The 19,470-nt window shown below is 46.8% G+C and overlaps 1 protein-coding gene across 5 annotated transcripts in view; it reads left to right on the top strand.

Moving 5' to 3' along the window:
- ZBP1 (Z-DNA binding protein 1) overlaps nt 1–14,676 on the top strand; it is a 31,513-nt gene extending 16,837 nt beyond the window's left edge. For all 5 annotated transcript variants that reach the window (XM_040329988.1, XM_040329990.1, XM_040329991.1 and 2 more), the window contains 5 exons: nt 448–582; nt 3,024–3,113; nt 6,697–6,819; nt 9,425–9,553; nt 14,012–14,676. In XM_040329988.1, the coding sequence (XP_040185922.1) occupies nt 448–582; nt 3,024–3,113; nt 6,697–6,819; nt 9,425–9,553; nt 14,012–14,145 (611 nt within the window). In that variant the 3' untranslated portion in view covers nt 14,146–14,676. The remainder of the gene's footprint in view (nt 1–447; nt 583–3,023; nt 3,114–6,696; nt 6,820–9,424; nt 9,554–14,011) is intronic.
- Nucleotides 14,677–19,470: the final 4,794 nt, after the last annotated feature.

Below are 19,470 nucleotides of genomic sequence, written 5' to 3' on the forward strand. Positions count from 1 at the left end.
CAGTAGAGGAGAGTTATAGAGGAAGGAGCAGAGTCCTCCAGCAGAGCAGAGTATTTCAGGAGAGGAGAGTTATAGAGGAAGGAGCAGAGTCCTCCAGCAGAGCAGAGTATTTCAGGAGAGGAGAGTTATAGAGGAAGGAGCATAGTATTTCAGGAGAGGAGAGTTATAGAGGAAGGAGCAGAGTATTTTTGGAGAGGAGAGTTATAGAGGAAGGAGCAGAGTCCTCCAGCAGTGCAGAGTATTTCAGGAGAGGAGAGTTATAGAGGAAGGAGCAGAGTCCTCCAGGAGAGTATATCAGGAGAGGAGAGTTATAGAGGGAGGAGCAGAGTCCTCCAGCAGAGTATCTCAGGAGAGGAGAGTTCTGGAGGAAGGAGCAGAGTCCTCCGGGGTACAGAGAATTGTATTACATTGTGACTCTCGTGTTACATCTGTAATTTGTATCTGCAGAATGTGAAGAGGTGGGAAGAAGTCCGATCCCCTCAGACAATAATCATACCGATGATACAACTTCTCCAAATCAGACAGAGACTGAAAACCCGAACAATCAGCTCTGTACCGGCACACAATGTAACACCGACACTGGTGAGGACTACAGAGGGATCTGTACTTGGTGACAGTCCAGGGCTGGGGCTGGGGGGCGGCGGTTGGTCTGTACACGTTACACTCCACACACAGGGCAATTTTTTAAAAGATACAATTATTTATATATTTAAATATACATATTTAGGGTGATTTTTGATTTTTATTATATGGTGATAGTGGGGCAGATCCACATACATGCGCGCTGCGCCCGGCGCAGATGTAAGATACGCTACGCCGCTGTAACTTACCTGGCTTTGGTTTGAATCCTCAACGAATTTGCGCCGTAAGTTACGGTGGCGTAGTGTATCTTTCATTTAAATGAAGCGCATCCCCGCGCCGAACGAACTGCGCATGCGCCGTCCGTAAAAACTCCCAGGGTGCTTTGCGCCAAATGACGTCGCAAAGGACGTCATTCTTTTCAACGTGAACGTAAATGGCGTCCAGCCCCATTCACGGACGACTTACGCAAACAACGTAAAACATTTTTAAAATTAGACGCGGGAACGACAGCCATACTTAACATTGAGTACGCCACCATATAGCGGCTTTAATTATACGCCGGAAAAAGCCGAACGGAAACTACGTAAAAAAATGCGACGGCCAGTCGTACGTTCGTGTATCGTCGTAAATAGCTAATTTGCATACTTGACGCGGATTACGATGTGAACGCCACCTAGCGAGCGCCGAAAAATAGCATCTAAGATCCGACGGCCGTACGAAGACGTACGCCTGTCGGATCTAACACAGATGCCGTCATATCTTGTTTTGTGGATACCAAAACAAAGATACGACGCTCAAAATTAGAAATTACGCGGCGTATCAAGAGATACTGCGCATAATTTCTTTGAGGATCTGCCCCAGGGTCTTTATTTTTAAGATTGAGGCGCTCAAAGCGCAGCATTCACTTCTTATTGAACATCCATTCTTGGAGTTGCCTTCTCTTCACAATAAGTGGAAGAAGAGTGAACACCCAAACCACTTCACTTTATATCACTCCCATTCTCCGCACCCCCCTCCCATCCCCATAGAAAGAATAAAAGTAAGGCACACACCAGTTAGGCCTATCATCCCTAATTGAATCTGTTCTGCTACCGAACAATATCACACTGCTGTATCCTCTGCAGCACCTCAATGCTTGTCGTAAAATCCCAGCCTGTGCTCTTTGTCGCTAGTAAATTTGGGCCTAGCCTTGCTATTTGAAAATGTATTTATTTTTTTGTATAATGTGAAAGATGATATTACGCAGAGTAAATAGATACCTAAAATTTCACGCTTTAACCACTTAAGACCCAGACCAAAATGCAGCTAAAGGACCAGGCCCCTTTTTACGATTCGGCACTGCGTCGCTTTAACTGACAATTGCGCGGTCGTGCGACGTGGTTCCCAAACAAAATTGGCGTCCTTTTTTCCCCACATATAGAGATTTCTTTTGGTGGTATTTGATCACCTCTGTGGTTTTTATTGTTTGCGCTATAAACAAAAATAGAGCGACAATTCTGAAAAAAATGCAATATTTTTTACTTTTTGCTATAATAAATATCCCCCAAAAAAGATATAAACATTTTTTTTTTTACTCAGTTTAGGCCGATACGTATTCTTCTACCTATTTTTGGTAAAAAAATCGCAATAAGCGTTTATCGATTGGTTTGCGCAAAATTTATAGCGTTTACAAAATAGGGGATAGTTTTATTGCATTTTTATTTATTACTAATGGCGGCGATCAGCGATTTTTTTTGTGACTGCGACATTATGGCGGACACTTCGGACACTTTTGACACTATTTTGGGACCATTGTCATTTTCACAGCAAAAAATTGATTAAAAATGCACTGATTACTGTGAAAATGACAATTGCAGTTTGGGAGTTAACCACAAGGGGGCACTGAAGGGGTTAAGTGAGACCTCATCTGTGTTTCTAACTGTAGGGGGGTGTGGCTATAGGTGTGACGTCATCGATTGTGATTCCCTATAAAAGGGATCACACGATCGATGACGGCGCCACAGTGAAGAACGGGGAAGCTGTGTTTACACACGCCTCTCTCCGTTCAGCTCCGGGGACCGATCGCGGGACTCCAGTGGCGATCGGGTTCCACGAGTCCCACAGCCGCGGTCACGGAACTTCGGACCGTATCTGGGGTCTAAAATGTCCCAAATCCCTCTTTTGCACTTAAAAGCATTCAAAACACCAAGTTTGACTGTTTTGAATACAGCGGAACCTCGGATTACGAGTATAATCCATTCCAGGAGAATGCTTGTAATTCAAAGCACTCGCATATCAAAGCGAGTTTCCCCATAGAAGTCAATGTAAACAAAGATAATTCGTTCCGCATTGACTTCTATGGCTTGCAATACCGCATATTTATTTTAGTTACAAAATGTAAATCGATTCATATTACTGCTAAACGATTCATATTACATAAAAAAATGTTCATTGTCTTTCAGCACTGATAGGAGTTTCCTCCCCGGATCATTCATACGTGGGAGGTCAATCTCTTACCCAAGTTACGAATGGCTGGAGCGCCGTACAGAGCTGTGAGTTCCTTATGTCGCTTAGTTTGTGTACATCCTGCAAAATTCTGACCAAAACTGTATTTACAGCGCATCCGGAAAGGATTCACAGCGCTTCACTTTTTCCACATTTTGTTACGCCCTTATTCCAAAATGGATTACATTAATTATTTTCCTCCAAAATGTTACAAACAATCCCCCATAATGACAACGTGAAAGACGTTTGTTTGAAATTTTTTCAAATTTATTAAAAATAAAAAACAAAATAAATCCCATGTATATAAGTATCACAGGCTCCTCCCATGTACATACGTATTACAGGCTCCTCCCATGTACATAAGTATCACAGGCTCCTCCCATGTACATACGTATTACAGGCTCCTCCCATGCACATAAGTATCACAGGCTCCTCCCATGTACATACGTATTACAGGCTCCTCCCATGTACATAAGTATCACAGGCTCCTCCCATGTACATAAGTATCAGACTCCTCCCATGTATAAGTATCACATGCTCCTCCCATGTACATAAGTATCACAGACTCCTCCCATGTATAAGTATCACATGCTCCTCCCATGTACATAAGTATCACAGGCTCCTCCCATGTACACAAGCATCACAGGCTCCTCCCATGTACACAAGCATCACAGGCTCCTCCCATGTACACATGTATCACAGGCTCCTCCCATGTACACAAGCATCACAGGCTCCTCCCAGGTACACAAGTATCACAGGCTCCTCCCATGTATAAGTATCACAGACTCCTCCCATGTACACAAGCATCACAGGCTCCTCCCATGTACACAAGCATCACAGGCTCCTCCCATGTACACAAGCATCACAGGCTCCTCCCATGTACATAAGCATCACAGGTTCCTTCCATGTACACAAGCATCACAGGCTCCTCCCATGTACACAAGCATCACAGGCTCCTCCCATGTACATAAGCATCACAGGTTCCTTCCATGTACATAAGCATTACAGGCTCCTCCCATGTACATAAGCATCACAGGCTCCTCCCATGTACACAAGATCACAGGCTCCTCCCATGTACACAAGATCACAGGCTCCTCCCATGTACATAAGTATCACAGGCTCCTCCCATGTACATAAGTATCACAGGCTCCTCCCATGTACATAAGTATCACAGGCTCCTCCCATGTACATACGTATCACAGGCTCCTCCCATGTACACAAGCATCACAGGCTCCTCCCATGTACACACGTATCACAGGCTCCTCCCAGGTACATAAGCATCACAGGCTCCTCCCATGTACACACGTATCACAGGCTCCTCCCATGTATAAGTATCACAGGCTTCTCCCATGTACACAAACATCACAGGCTCCTCCCATGTACACAACTATCACAGGCTCCTCCCATGTACACAAGCATCACAGGCTCCTCCCATGTACACAAGCATCACAGGCTCCTCCCATGTACACAAGTATCACAGGCTCCTCCCATGTACATAAGTATCACAGACTCCTCCCATGTACATAAGTATCACAGGCTCCTCCCATGTACATAAGTATCACAGGCTCCTCCCATGTACACAAGTATCACAGGCTCCTCCCATGTGCAGAAGTATCACAGGCTCCTCCCATGTACATAAGTATCACAGACTCCTCCCATGTACATAAGTATCACAGGCTCCTCCCATGTACATAAGTATCACAGGCTCCTCCCATGTACATAAGTATCACAGGCTCCTCCCGTGTACATAAGTATCACAGACTCCTCCCATGTACATAAGTATCACAGGCTCCTCCCGTGTACATAAGTATCACAGACTCCTCCCATGTACATAAGTATCACAGGCTCCTCCCATGTACATAAATATCACATGCTCCTCCTATGTACATAAGTATCACAGGCTCCTCCCATGTATAAGTATCACAGACTCCTCCCATGTATAAGTATCACATGCTCCTCCCATGTACATAAGTATCACATGCTCCTCCCATGTACATAAGCATCACAGGCTCCTCCCATGTACATAAGTATCACAGACTCCTCCCATGTATAAGTATCACATGCTCCTCCCATGTACATAAGTATCACATGCTCCTCCCATGTACATAAGCATCACAGGCTCCTCCCATGTACACAAGTATCACAGGCTCCTCCCATGTACATAAGCATCACAGGCTCCTCCCATGAACATAAGCATCACAGGCTCCTCCTATGCACATAAGCATCACAGGCTCCTCCCATGCACATAAGCATCACAGGCTCCTCCTATGCACATAAGCATCACAGGCTCCTCCCATGCACATAAGCATCACAGGCATGGGTGTCCGCTGAAATTTTTTCAGAGGGGGGCGCTTCGGCAGCGACGATACACAGTTGCCTTTTACCCTTTCTTCGAACCTCTAGCGCGGGTTAAAAGCGCCCCCCCCCCCCCTCACGTTAAAATGTAAAAACACCCCACTGTGCCCCCTGCATATTTCAATATCTCTTTGTCACTACTGTGTACCCCCTCTCCACAACTGCACCTCTGGACCCCTTTACATTACACAGCACCCCACAGCTCTGGACCCCTTTACATTACACAGCACCCTGCATCACTGGACCCCTTTACATTATACAGCACCCTGCATCACTGGCCCCCTTTACATTACACAGCACCCTGCATCACTGGCCCCCTTTACATTACACAGCACTATGCATCACTGGCCCCCTTTACATTACACAGCACCCCTTTCCCTTGATTGAAACACTACACTATATTGACAATATATTTATTTCAGGTCAAAAAGAGGAACCTTTTGGAATGAGGGACAAATGGATTTGATTCCAGAAGAGGGACAGGCACTCTAAGGGACAACTAGAGGGGAGGGGAGCGCTGCAGTCACCGCTTAAATCGGCCCCAGGACCAGTTCGGCCCTGCTCCTGGCTGTCCCTGGCGATTCCAGGGGGGGTGGGCAAACGACCCCCCTTGCCCTATGGAGCGGATGCCCATGATCACAGGCTCCTCCCATGTACATAAGCATCACAGGCTCCTCCCATGTACATAAGCATCACAGGCTCCTCCCATGTACATAAGCATCACAGGCTCCTCCCATGTACACAAGCATCACAGGCTCCCATGTACACAAGCATCACAGGCTCCTCCCATGTATAAGTATCACATGCTCCTCCCGTGTACACAAGCATCACAGGCTCCTCCCATGTACACAAGCATCACAGGCTCCTCCCATGTACACAAGCATCACAGGCTCCTCCCATGTACACAAGCATCACAGGCTCCTCCTATGTACACAAGCATCACAGGCTCCTCCCATGTACACAAGCATCACAGGCTCCTCCCACGTCGCACGACCCCACAATTATCAGTTAAAACGACAAAGTGCCGAATCGCAAAAAAAGTGCTCTGGTCTTTGGCCAGCCAAATGGTCCATGGGGGCTGAAGTGGTTAGGGGAGCTTGTTCCTTCACTTCCTGTGTGGTCATTGAAGGGATCTCCCACATCCTTCTATCCAAAACCATAATAATCGTACCCTTTGGTAGTCCTGCACTCTGGATTGGGAAGGTCGATGCAATTTGCTGGCAACTGTGGTAATAATAGTAATAATCATTTATTTTTACATTTTTTTTATTACAGATACCCAGATCTGTCCTCCTGTGGTTAAAAATTACACCATTTATATTCAAAACAGTCAAAATTTTACAGTAGGCGATAACATGGTGACCGGAGGAGACAGCCAGGACCCCGGCTACATAACAGGTAACATTTTGCTGTATCAGCAGAAACAGACGAGTGCCCAGATGGGGGCATTAAAGGGGCTTTCTGTAAATCTTTTCTTGTATCTTTTTCATGAGACAACACTGAAGAAATGACACTTTGGCCCAGATTCTCAATGGCGTTACGACGCCGCAACACCATTTGCGCCGTTGTTCTAAGTTCTAATCTGGCCCGGCGTATCTATGCGACTGATTCTTATAATCAGTTACGCATAGATATCCATTAGATCTGACAGGCGTAAGGCTCTTACGCTGTCAGATCTTAGATGCATTTTTTTTCCCGCCGCTAGGTGTCGCCGACGTCGTTTTCCCCGTCGTCTATGCAAATTAGGTATTTACGCGAGATTCCCGAACGTACGCGCGGTCGACGCAGAGAATTTACAACGTTTCTGTAGCTTTTGCGACGCGTAAAGTTGCCCCTGCTATATACGGGGGAAACAACGTTAAGTATGGCCGTCGTTCCCGCGTCGAAATTTAAAAAAATTACGTCGTTTGCGTAAGACGTCCGTGAATGGCGCTGGACGCCATTTACGTTAACGTCGAAACCAATGACGTCCATGCGACGTCATTTAGCGCAATGCACGTCGGGAAATTTTAGGGACGCGAATGCGCAGTACGATCGGCGCGGGAACGCGCCTAATTTAAATGATCCACGTCCCCTACCTGGATCATTTGGATTTGGCGGAGCAACTTTACAGGCAAGTGCTTTGTGAATCAAGCACTTGCCCGTAAAACTTGCGGCCGCGTAACGTAAATGAGATACGTTACGCCGCCGCTGTTTTACGCCAGTCTACGAGAATCTGGCCCTTTGTATCTACAATGTTGTGTAGTGAGTGTACAGCTTGTATAACAGTGTACATTTGCCGTCCCCTCAAAATAACTCAACACACAGCCATTAATGTCTAAACCGCTGCCAACAAAAGTCAGGACACCCCCCTAAGTGAAAATGTCCAAATTGGGGCCCAAAGTGTCAATATTTTGTGTGGCCGCCATTATTTGTAACCCTCTTGGGCATGGAGGTCACCAGAGCTTGACAGGTTGTCACTGGAGTCCTCTTCCCCTCCCCCATGGCGACATCACGGGGCTGGTGGATGTTGGAGACCTTGCGCTCCTCCCCCTTCCGTTTGAGGATCCCCCACAGATGATCAATAGGGTTTAGGTCTGGAGACATGCTTGGCCTGTCCATCACCTTTACCCTCAGCTTCTTTAGCAAGGCAGTGGTGGTCTTGGAGGTGTGTTTGGGGTGGTTGTCATGTTGGAATACCACCCTGCGGTCCAGTCTCTGAACGGAGGGGATCATGCTCTGCTTCAGTATGTCACAGTACATGTCGGCATTCATGGTCCCCTCAATGATCTGTAGCTCCCCAGTGCAAAAAAAAAATAAAAAAAAAAAATAAAACAATTTTAAAAATAAAACAATATTTATTTTTACTTTTTGCCATAAAAAATATCCCAAAAAAAAAATTCGAATTTCTTCATCAAAAATCCCAATAAGCGTATATTTATTGGTTTGCGCGAAAGTTATATATAGGTAGATTCAGAAAGAGTTAGGCCGGCTTATCAGTAGATAAGCCGACCTAACTCAGAATCTACGCCGACTTATGTTTAAGTGTATTCTCAAACAGAGATACGCTTAAACATATCTAAGATTGCGGTCGGCGTAGAATATGCAAATCAGTAGATACGCCAATTCACGAACTTACGCCCGGCCGCCGCAGTACATTTACGCCGTTTACGTAAGAGATAGGCCGCCTAAATTTAGAGCTAGGCCCTAGTGGAATAGTAATGTCAAGTATGGCCGCCGTTCCCGCGTCGAAATTCTAATTTTTAACGTCGTTTGCGTAAGTCATCCGTGAATCAGGATTTACGTTGTTTACGTCCACGTCGAAATCAATAGGCCCGTGCGGCATACTTAGCCGCAATGCACACTGGGAAATGTAGGCGCCCGGCGCATGCGCAGTTAAAAAGAAACGTCAAAAACGTAAGGTCAAGCCCCATTAACATAAAACACGCCCCCTTACACACATTTGAATTAGGCGCCCTTACGCCCGCCCGCTTTAGGCTACGCCGCCGTAACTTAGCAGGCAAGTACATTGTGAATCATGTACTTGCCTCGCTAACTTACGGCGGCGTAGCCTAAACACGCTAAGCTACGCCGCCGCAAGTTTAGGCCAATGTGTCTGAATCTAGCTAATAGTCTACAAACTACAGGATCATTTTATTTTTTTAACTAGTAATTATTAATTTGTTACATTCAATTCGTTTAGATGCGGCATTCGTTATTTTAGATAATTCGTAACGTCGGAAAAATTAGTATTCGTTACGTGATCCGTGGGTACCGTGGCACGGTCAGTTCGTTATTATTTTGGATTTTCAGATTTACGAATTTTTACCAATTTACGAACACCGGCTTCTAAACGAATGGAACATAACAGATTCAAAGTCATGAATTTATTCTAAATAATAAATCTCCATCATAAAGAATGACCCAAAATACTAAAAAATTATCCGCTTGTTTTTTTGTTCAAAAAGTTGCAGTTCTGACTTTCATCCCACTTTTATTTATTTATTTATTTATTTTTGCAAAGGAGATTCATCTGCTATGATCGATGGCTCCGGTGCGCAGGGGGCGGAGCAACCGCCGGCCTCGGAGTGGCCCAACAGCAGTCAAAGTGAAGATGGTTCGATGAACGCCTCCGATCTCTCATTGGCTGAAGGTGATCAGTTATGGTTTTATTATTGGTTTATACATCTCCAGCCACACTGTGATGTCACGGGTTTCTGGGTACATAAGCTTTGGCCGGTGTTTCGTCAGATTAGGCGACCCCAGTGGCGTAGCGTGGGTTGTCAGCGCCTGGGGCGAGGCAAGTAATTTGCGTCCCCCTGACCCATGGACTTACCTATTTTCAGCTAGCTCCAGTCTGGTCATATGATCCACTGTGTGAGACAGCAGTGGCTGTAGGGAAGAGGAGAGCGTGCTTGATAATGACTGGTAAAGCCTGGTGTGGTGACATCATGCATATGTTACTATGTCCCATCTGTTGTTGGCACTCCCTCCTCTCCACACTCGTGACAGGGCCCCTCTAAATTTTGCGCCCGGGGCGGTGGTCCCCCTTGCACCCCCCACGCTACGCCACTGGGCGACCCATCAGATTTTGTAACGGAAGTGACGTTCCATGGCCGTCATCTTGCTACACCCCGCACTCCTTCACAGTAAGGATAGAGTTAGAAGGGGGCAAGCGGACATCTTGTTACACCCACCAGAGCCTGGCATTTCACACTTATTTTTACCAGTGAACTCAGCTTATATAGTGAAATGCAGGATTTTAAAATCGGTCGGACTGTTTAGATGTTGAATTTCAAAAGCGGCAGGCAAGCCTCTTGATCTCACAGGTTTGCTGATCTGACAGAACACCGCTGATTTAAAAAATCAACATCAAAAAAGTTTTACGGATTTAAAAATACAAAATTTCACTATATAAGCTGAGGCCCAGATTCCCAAAGGAGATACGACGGCGTATCTCCAGATACGCCGTCGTATCTCTGAGTCTGAGCGGTCGTATCTATGCGCCTGATTCTTAGAATCAGTTACGCATAGATTTCTATTCGATCCGACCGGCGTAAGTCTCTTACGCCGCCGGATCTTAACTGCATATTTACGCTGGCCGCTAGGGGCGTGTACGCTGATTTACGCCTAGAAATATGTAAATCCGCTAGATAAAGCGAATTCACGAACGTACGCAGTACAGATACACCGTTTACGTTAGGCTTTTCCCGGCGTAAAGCTACCCCTGCTATATGGTGGCGTACCAATGTTAAGTATGGACGTCGTTCCCGCATCGAATTTTTAAAAATTTACGTTGTTTGCCTAAGTCGTCCGTGAATGGGGCTGGACGTCATTTACGTTCACGTCGAAACCAATACGTCCTTGCGGCGTACTTTGGAGCAATGCACACTGGGATATTCCACGGACGGCGCATGCGTCAATCACGTCGGGTCACAAGTTATTTACATAAAACACGCCCCCCTGTTCCACATTTGAATAAGGCGGGCTTACGCCGGCCTATTTACGCTACGCCGCCACAACGGAGAAAGTGCTTTGAGAATACTGCACTTGCCCGTCTAAGTTGTAGAGGCGTAACGTAAATACGATACGCTACGCCGGAACAAAGATACGCTCTTCTACGAGAATTTGGCCCTGAGTTTACAAATAAGTGTGAAATGCAAAACTCCGGTGGGTGTAACAAGATGTCCGCTTGCCGCCTTCTCACTGTATCCGTACTGTCGCCGAGTGCGGGGTGTAGCAAGATGGCCGCCGCGGAACGTCACTTACGTTACAGAATCTGACGGGTCGCCTAATCTGACGAAACATATCGGTATTACAGAGAGAAAACATAGCGGTGTCAGCGGAATGTGCCTTTTGAAATCTTTATCAACTTAGAGGAACCCGTAGCAGAAAGTTTTGCAATTTCAGGGATGCCCTAAAATAATTTTCAGATCTGCAGCTCATGGAACTGTGTGCTCAGCAGTGGCGGCCGGTCCACAAGGGACGTTGCCCCTCCAGCTCGCACCATCTGTGTGGCCGTGTAGGTTTCTACCAGATCCATCACCCTCTCGCAGGCATGTGACCACATCCAGAGGCCCCAATTGGCCAGTTTTATATTGTCCTCGGGGTGTAGTGCTCTGCGCCCCGAGCCCTCCCAACCTCGATTGCCAGTGAATCGGTTTCCAGCGTCCCAGCCATTCAGAACCTGGAAAGAAGACCGGTGAAGACAGAAGCTGCGGTGTGGGACAGTCCAGGGGAGCTCCGTTCTAGGGTGAGTGCGGACCTGAAGGGGAAAGCCCAGCCCCCCCTCAAAATCCTTTAGCACCAGCTGCCATTAGTGCCCAGTTATACAGTACATTGATGGTCATTTGTAGTGCTATTTAGTACATTCCTCCCCATTGGTGGTCAGTTGCAATGTTACCTAACCCCCTGGTGTTGTATAAGTGGCCATTGGCAGTGTTTCTGGTTGTGGTCAGGACTCTGTGAAAGCCAGTCAAGTTCTTTCACCCCAAATTCGCTTATACATGTCTTTCTGGACCTTGCTTTGTGCGCTGGTGGGCAGTCATGTTGGAACAGGAAGGGGGACATCCCCAAACTGTTCCCACAAAGTTGGGAGCATGAAATTGTCCAAAATGTCTTGGTATGGTGACGCCTTAAGAGTTCCCTTCACTGGAACTAAGGGGCCAAGCCCAACCCCTGAAAAACAACCCCCACGCCATAATCCCCCCTCCACCAAATGATTTGGACCTGTGGACAGATTCTCCCCCCTGAGCTGTGGATCTCTGCAGCTCCTCCAGAGTTACCCTGGACCTCTTGGCTGCTTCTCTGATGAATGCTCTCCTTGCCCGGCCGGTCAGTTTAGGTGGACGGCCATGTCTTGGTAGGTTTGCCGTTGTGCCATACTCTTTCCATTTTCCGATGATGGATTCAACAGAGCTCCTTGAGATGTCCAAAGCTGGTTATATTTTTGTATAACCTAACCCTGCTTTATACTTCTCCACAACTTTATCCCTGACCTGTCTGGTGTGTTCCTTGGTCTTCATGATGCTGTTTGTTCACTAAGGTTCTCTAACAAACCTTCACAGAACAGCTGTATTTATACTGAGATTAAATTACACACAGGTGGACACTTTAGGTGACTTCTGAATTACTTCCATTAGATTTTAGTTAGGGATATCAAAGTAAAAGGGGCTGAATACAAATGCCCCTCCCCCACACACTTTTGACATATTTATTTATTTATTTTTGTCCTTGCGTGTACTCGAGAGAGGAGCCGGACTGCAGGAGTTGGGAGTAGGAAGGCCTCCCCCAGAGGCAATCTGCCACCTTTCTCCATGCCCCGGGTGGCAATGGCGGGTGTGTGAGGGGGTCCTCCCACACAGCCCGCCCTACCTGCTCCGCTTTGAAGCCCAACGGGGCAGAGGGACTCCCTATAAGGGAGTGAGAGGATTTGCCCGCTCAACCAGCCCCGTTAGTCCTTCGCCTCTCTTTTTTAGAGACCGCGTGGTCAAAGTGTGTGCATGTTAACCCAATTTCGAGTGCGTGTAAGTGTGGTGGTTTTTGTGGGAGGGTGGTGGGCGTACTAAGCGCAGGCTTACCTCGCATAGCACACCCACCGGGAGCCGGGCTGAGACCACCAAACTCAATTCACATGTAGCAGAGACCGGGATCCGAACCCCTAGCTGCAGAGGTAAATGGCTTGTCAGCGCAGTGCCAATCGCGTTGAGCCACCACAGCTCCCTTTGACATATTTATTTGTATAATTTATCATTTTCCTTTCCACTTCACAATTATGTGACACTTTGTGTTGGTCTATCACATAAAATCCCAATAAAATACATTTACGTTTTTGGTGGTAACATGACAACATTTGGAAAATTTCAAGGCACTGTAACTATGTATAAAATATTCATTTCAGTCTGATGAGTTCAGAGGGCAATAAATCACCATACTAGGGCAGCTTAACAAATTATTTTTTCAATACTTTTTCAATGTATAAAGTATTCATACTGGGAATTATTATTTATGTGGTCTTGTAGAACTACAAACCTCAGCTTTCTTATCAGGTTTTAGCTGAGGAGAAATTCTGGGATTGATGGCTGCATTAGTCATACAGGGTTTATTTCAGTATGGAGCAGGAGTTCAGAGGGCAATAAATCGCCAGGACAGCTAAACAAATGCTTTTTCAAAAGGGGAACTTTGACTAAGACCATTCCTAAGTTCTGACTTTGGCCATCCTATACTGGAAACTTCGTAGTTTCATTTTCCTTAACAGGCTCCGTAATGGGGTCCCCATCCTACCCTAGGGCCCCATAGCAGCTCCATTTAAAACAGTCATCCAATATATTCAGTCAGGGTATAAAGAAATGCTTTCGGTAGACCCACACCTGCACATCATTTGACATACTGGAATTTTTAGAAATTCAATACAGAAAAAAATCAATTTAACAGAAAAGTATCAGAATCGGTGGAAATTTTTAAGGCTACAAAAGGCTAGCCCCTCGGGTTGCAGATGGTATACCAGCCCCTCTCCCGATGCCATGAAAAGTGGAAGGTACTTTAATGGCTCACGATGAGACAGCATCTGCACTAATAAAAAAAATGAAATGAGACCGTTCTTTTTCTGTAGAAATCCAGGAGCGACCACCACGCACGTCCTCCCCCGCCGACACCAATCCATCCCGACAATGTTTAAACCTCTCCACCATCTGCGATGGGATCGAAAAACTGAATCTGGAACAGCAAGACGACCATCTTTCGTGATTCTGTTGCCTCATTGTTTAAAGGGAAACTTCAACTTTAAAGTGTAACCCCCCCACCTCTGTACAGATTCATTTGGCAGCGCCATAACTGACGTGCATCTTCAATTATTCCGCCTCCTTTCATTGTTTACAAGCCAACTGGAAACGTTCAACTTGCTTTTAGCTCTGGGTGATATGTAGACACATGAAATGCTGTGTCTAAGTCACAGTCCTTGGACGTCTCCAAGAAGATTTTTTTAATAGCAAACCAAATTTTTTTAAGAAGTGAAAGATATGTCCAAGCTGGGCGGCCATATTGGAACACTTGCAGTGATAACTTCTATTTAAATGCTTCTTTTCCTTTGCGGTTCATCACCCACCTACCTCCATGTATAGTCCGCTGAGAAGACAATACAGCGCCAGAAGCCATACAGATGGAAGAGCGTTCATTATACCGCATCAGATATACAGACAAGGTTTTTGGATTTATGAAATAATGAGATATGGGCAGAAATTATGTGACTTTGTAAAATAAACATCTCAATGACCCTTCTCTGTATTTGGTTGTCATTAAAAAAAAATTGACTATTTAAAGTGATATTAAATTGACTTTATATAAGTGGGTGTCTCCTTAGCTAGCTGGCCGCTGAGGGGACGCCCATGTGTGTACGCTTCCAGCCGGTGCTGTGTGCATCCATAGACACACACAGCTCCTACTGCCTCCCTTCTCCCAGCAATTTGACTGATGCCATCAGTACCCTTCTCTACAGCCCAGACAACGGGGAGTTGACACAGATCAGCTGATGCTATGACAGTGAAACACACAGGTAAGTGTTGTGGGATGGGGAGCAGCGAAAAAAAGAGAGAAACAGAAAAATAAAGAGAGTGAGAGAAAAAGAAAGAGAGAAAGACTGGAATAAAGGAGGGGGAGGGAGAGAGAGTGCCGGTTCACACAGGGGCAACCCGACTTACAGCGCGACTTTGTAAGGCGATTTGGAGGCGTCTTTAGCATGACTTCAGCGTGACTTTGAGCAACTTACACCGCGACATGAAGTCGCCTCCAGGACAGGCGACTTTGGCTGTGGCCAATCACAGAATAATCAGCTCTGTGGGAGGGGTTTGCCTGGGTAAACTATTTTCCTTTCCTGGAAAGTTGCTTCAGTTAAGATGGAAATCCGGCTTCTGAGGTGACTTCCATTGAAATCTATGGGTACAAGTTGCCTAGAATTTGCCTTGAAGTAGTACAGGAACCTTTTCTGAAGTCGGAGCGACTTCAGTAGTGTACATTAAGACGCCTCTCTTTCACTTCAATGGAATTTCTTATGTCCAGCGACTTGGGGCAACTTGAGGTCTGACAAATCGCTGTAGTGTGAACCGGCACAGAGAGAAGGAGAGCGAGAGGAAGAGAGAAAAAAAGGGAGAGAGCAAAAGAAAGCGAAAGATAGTGCAGTGCAGTACTAGGCGCACTCTGAGTCTCTCCGTCACTGGTTGCTAGATGCCAAGCAACCAGTTTCGACAATCAGTTAGTAGGTTGGCTGTCTCCTCTACTTCATTCCGGGACACTGTATTGTCCCAGGATGAAGGTGCCCGGGACCCAGGACACACATGTCAATTGCGGGACAGTCCCAGGCAATCCGGGACATGTGGGCACCCTAACACAAGGGGGCCCGGTCAGCAGATGGTAGGGGTGCATGTGCTAGAACCAATCCCCCTGCAATGCAGGCGGAGGGAGAAAAAGAAGGAGAAGCTAGCAGCAGAGGCGGCTCTAGGCTTTGTGAGGCCTTAGGCAAGACTTGACATGGGGCCCCACTCACGCCCATGATGGGAAAAATAATTAAAGGACAAGAGCCTCTTCCCCACAACCCTGGCCGGTAGTTGTGGGGGTCTGCGGGCAGGGGGGCTTATCGGAATCTGGAAGCCCCCTTTAACAAGGTGGCCCCCAGATCCTGCTCTTTAATAACTAAGTGGCGGGGCCACCCAGTGATGTCACCTGGTGAACCTGCCCCCTTGTGACGTCATTGACTGAGGGCATGCTGGGTCATTGACGTCACAAGGGGTGGTGTCACCAATATTCACTGGTTGTTAGGGACGCTGTGACTGTGAGGCCTTAGGCGACCTCCTAATTAAAGAGCCGCCTCTGGCTGGCAGTGCTTCAGGGGAGGGCATTAGAGGATCGGTTTCTGCAATAAGACAGTACAGCCAGCCTAACTGCTCAGCAGGTTCCCCGGCCCCCCTTTTGAATTGATGGGGCCCGGGCCCAGTACAGGAAGGCTGGCTGTACTGCCCTGGCCGACATTGCTGGCCTCCTGAAAACTCTAGTTCGGGGATATGCAATTAGCGGACCTCCAGATGTTGCAGAACTACAAATCCCATGAGGCATAGCAAGACTCTGACAGCCACAAGCATAACACTCAGAGGCAATAGCATGATGGGACTTGTAGTTTTGCAACAGCTGGAGGTCCGCTAATTGCATACCCCTGCGTCTAGTTGAATGACAAAGTAGCTGACCTACTGCATTCAGTACATTCTGTATCACAGACCTCTAACAAGGATGCAGTGCCAGAACACCTTGTTAGTGTATCGGAAACCCGCCGGAGCGCAGTGAGAAGAGAGCGATCCTGCCGATCCGGGGTTTCGTCTTCTCTGTTCATGTCTGCAGCTATATTAAATTGGCGATTTTTCTCAGGAAGATGAATACATCCATGTTTAATAGCAGCTGAACTTATCTGTTGGAGGCTGACAGAGCAGATGGCTCACTCAGTGAAATCTCTGACGGCCGAGCAATATCTGCAGCTTCTCGTTTCTGCATCAGCTCTTTATTAATTCCGATGTCATGGCGGTACTTCTGAAAGAGGAGAACCAGCTCAGCTCATTATTTGGCTGATGTCTTAAAGCAGGGTTTGACAAAGTTGCTTGGAATCTAGGAGCCAGCTAAAAAAGTTAGGAGCCAGAAAACGCGCCCCGTCCCGACAAGCTTGCGTGCAGAATAGAACGCGTACGTGAGCAGCGCCCGCATATGTAAACGGTATTCAAACCACACGTGTGGTATCGCCATGATCGTTGGAGCAAGAGCAATAATTCTAGCTATGGACCTCCTCTAACTCAAAACATGCAACCTGTAGTTTTTTTTAAACGTCGCCTATGGAGATTTTAAAGGGTAAAAGTTTGTCGCCATTCCACGAGCGGACGCAATTTTGAAGCGTGACATGTTGGGTATCTATTTACTCGTCGTAACATTATCTTTCACAATATAAAAAAAATTTGGGATAACTTTACTGTGGTCTTATTTAATAAAAAAAAGTGTATTTTTTTTTTCCAAAAAAGTGCGCTTGTAAGACCGCTGCGCAAATACGGCACGACAGAAAGTATTGCAACGATCGCCATTTTATTCTCTAGGGTGTTAGAATCAAAAATATATATGTTTGGGGGCTCAAATGTGAGGAAAGGAGATGGCAGTGAAAATTTTAATTTTTCATTTAGAATTGCTGTTTAACATGTAATGCCAACGGCCACCACCAGATGGCGCCAGCTTACAGAAGGGAGAGCTTGGGACTTCACAAGGCCGCAAAGCCGGGGCCTCAAGTACCGATCGCGCGGCGGGGCGCACGGAGACACAGGCTCCAGTGCCTCCATGCGCCTCCACCTCCCCCGCCGTGCGATCGCAGCAGGCCCACGGTGGCCGGTAATTGAGGCCCGGCCTTGTAGGCCGCAAATCCGGGGCCTCAATTACCGGTGGGCGCCAGGTCACAATTTCTTGTCGCAATTGCGACCTGGCGCCCGGATATTGTCGACCCCTGTCTTAAAGTGCATCTAAAGCTAGTGCTGAGGGGTTAGCACCCATGTCAGATTTTTATTGCTACCTGTGTCATTTATACCAGTGGTCATCAACCCTGTCCTGCAGGGCCCACTAACAGGCCAGGTTTTATGTATAACCTTGGGGAGATGCAGTCTAGAATACTGCAATCACTGAGGAGCAAATGATATCAGCTGTGATGTATTTCAGTTATCTTGCAAACCTGGCCTGTTAGTGGGCCCTGCAGGACAAGGTTGATGACCACTGGTTTATACTATCCCTCATGCTAAAACATCTGCAAGGTGGTGTCTGTTGATTGGGTGCCAGGGCTAACAACTTCCACTAGGAAAACTTGGCTGCCACCTAGGGCACAGCTATGGCCGCTGGTTTGGTGAGTAAACCCCCTTTACTCTGATACCCCTAACTAAAATCATTTGCCTTCAGAAGTCCCCTAAATAGTAAATAGAATCCACCTGTGTGTAATTTAATCTCAGTAAAAATACAGCTGTTCTGTGAAGCCTTCGGAGGTTTGTTCGAGAACCCTAGTGAACAAACAGCATCATGAAGGCCAAGGAACACACCAGACGGGTCAGGGATAAAGTTGTGGAGAAGTATAAAGCAGGGTTAGGTTATAAAAAAAATTATCCCAAGCTTTGAAGATCTCACAGAGCTTCTGTTCAATACAACATCGGAAAATGGAAAGAGTATGGCACAACTGCACATTATGTTAAACTTACCTTAATTAACCGCTTGCTGACCAAGTCTGGTATGAATATTAAGGGGAACCCCGAACCCAAAATGTAAAAAAAAGTGTGTGGGGTCCACCCAAAATACATACCAGGCCCTTCAGGTCTGGTATGGATTTTAAGGGGAACCCTGCGCCAATTTCTCTTTTAAATGGCATAGGGGGTCACCCCAAAATCCATACCAGACTCTTATCCCCAGCACACAACCTGGTAGGTCGCAGGAAAAGGGGGGCGAGAACACCTGACTGAAAAAAAAAGGCCTCAACTGTTCTGCCTCCATGGGAGGCTCCCGGCAAGTGACGCTTCTCACTGTTATAAAGCCAAGGGCAGGGCCACCCAGTGACATAAATGGGTGACCCCACCCCCTTTGACAGCACAGGCGTTTCCCTGTGGCGTCAGAGGGGAGCAGAGGGTCACACGTTTGTCACTGGGTGGCCCCGCCCTCAGCTAACATGGAGGCAGAACTGTTGCGGCTTTTTTGTCGTTCGGTCGCCTGGCGACATGGATTTACATCTCTGGACATTTTTATTTTTTTTTATATTTTTATAAAGGACTTGTCCCAAGCGGTCTCGTCTACCATTTTTGACACTTGTGAAATGGTAGGGGTACAATATACCCGTTACCAATTCAAATGCGGGTGGGATCTGGGGGCCCCCCTGTTAAAGGGGTGTTCCAGTCATTTTTTTATGTTTATTAAAAGTCAGCAGCTACAAAAAGTGTAGCTGCTGGCTTTTAAACATACACTCACCTGCTCCACGTTCCAGCGACGCACCGGCCGTAACTCCGCTCCTCCCCTCCCTGGCCGGCG

The sequence above is a fragment of the Rana temporaria genome, chromosome 12 (assembly GCF_905171775.1).
Source record: "Rana temporaria chromosome 12, aRanTem1.1, whole genome shotgun sequence".
Lineage (NCBI taxonomy): Eukaryota > Metazoa > Chordata > Amphibia > Anura > Ranidae > Rana > Rana temporaria.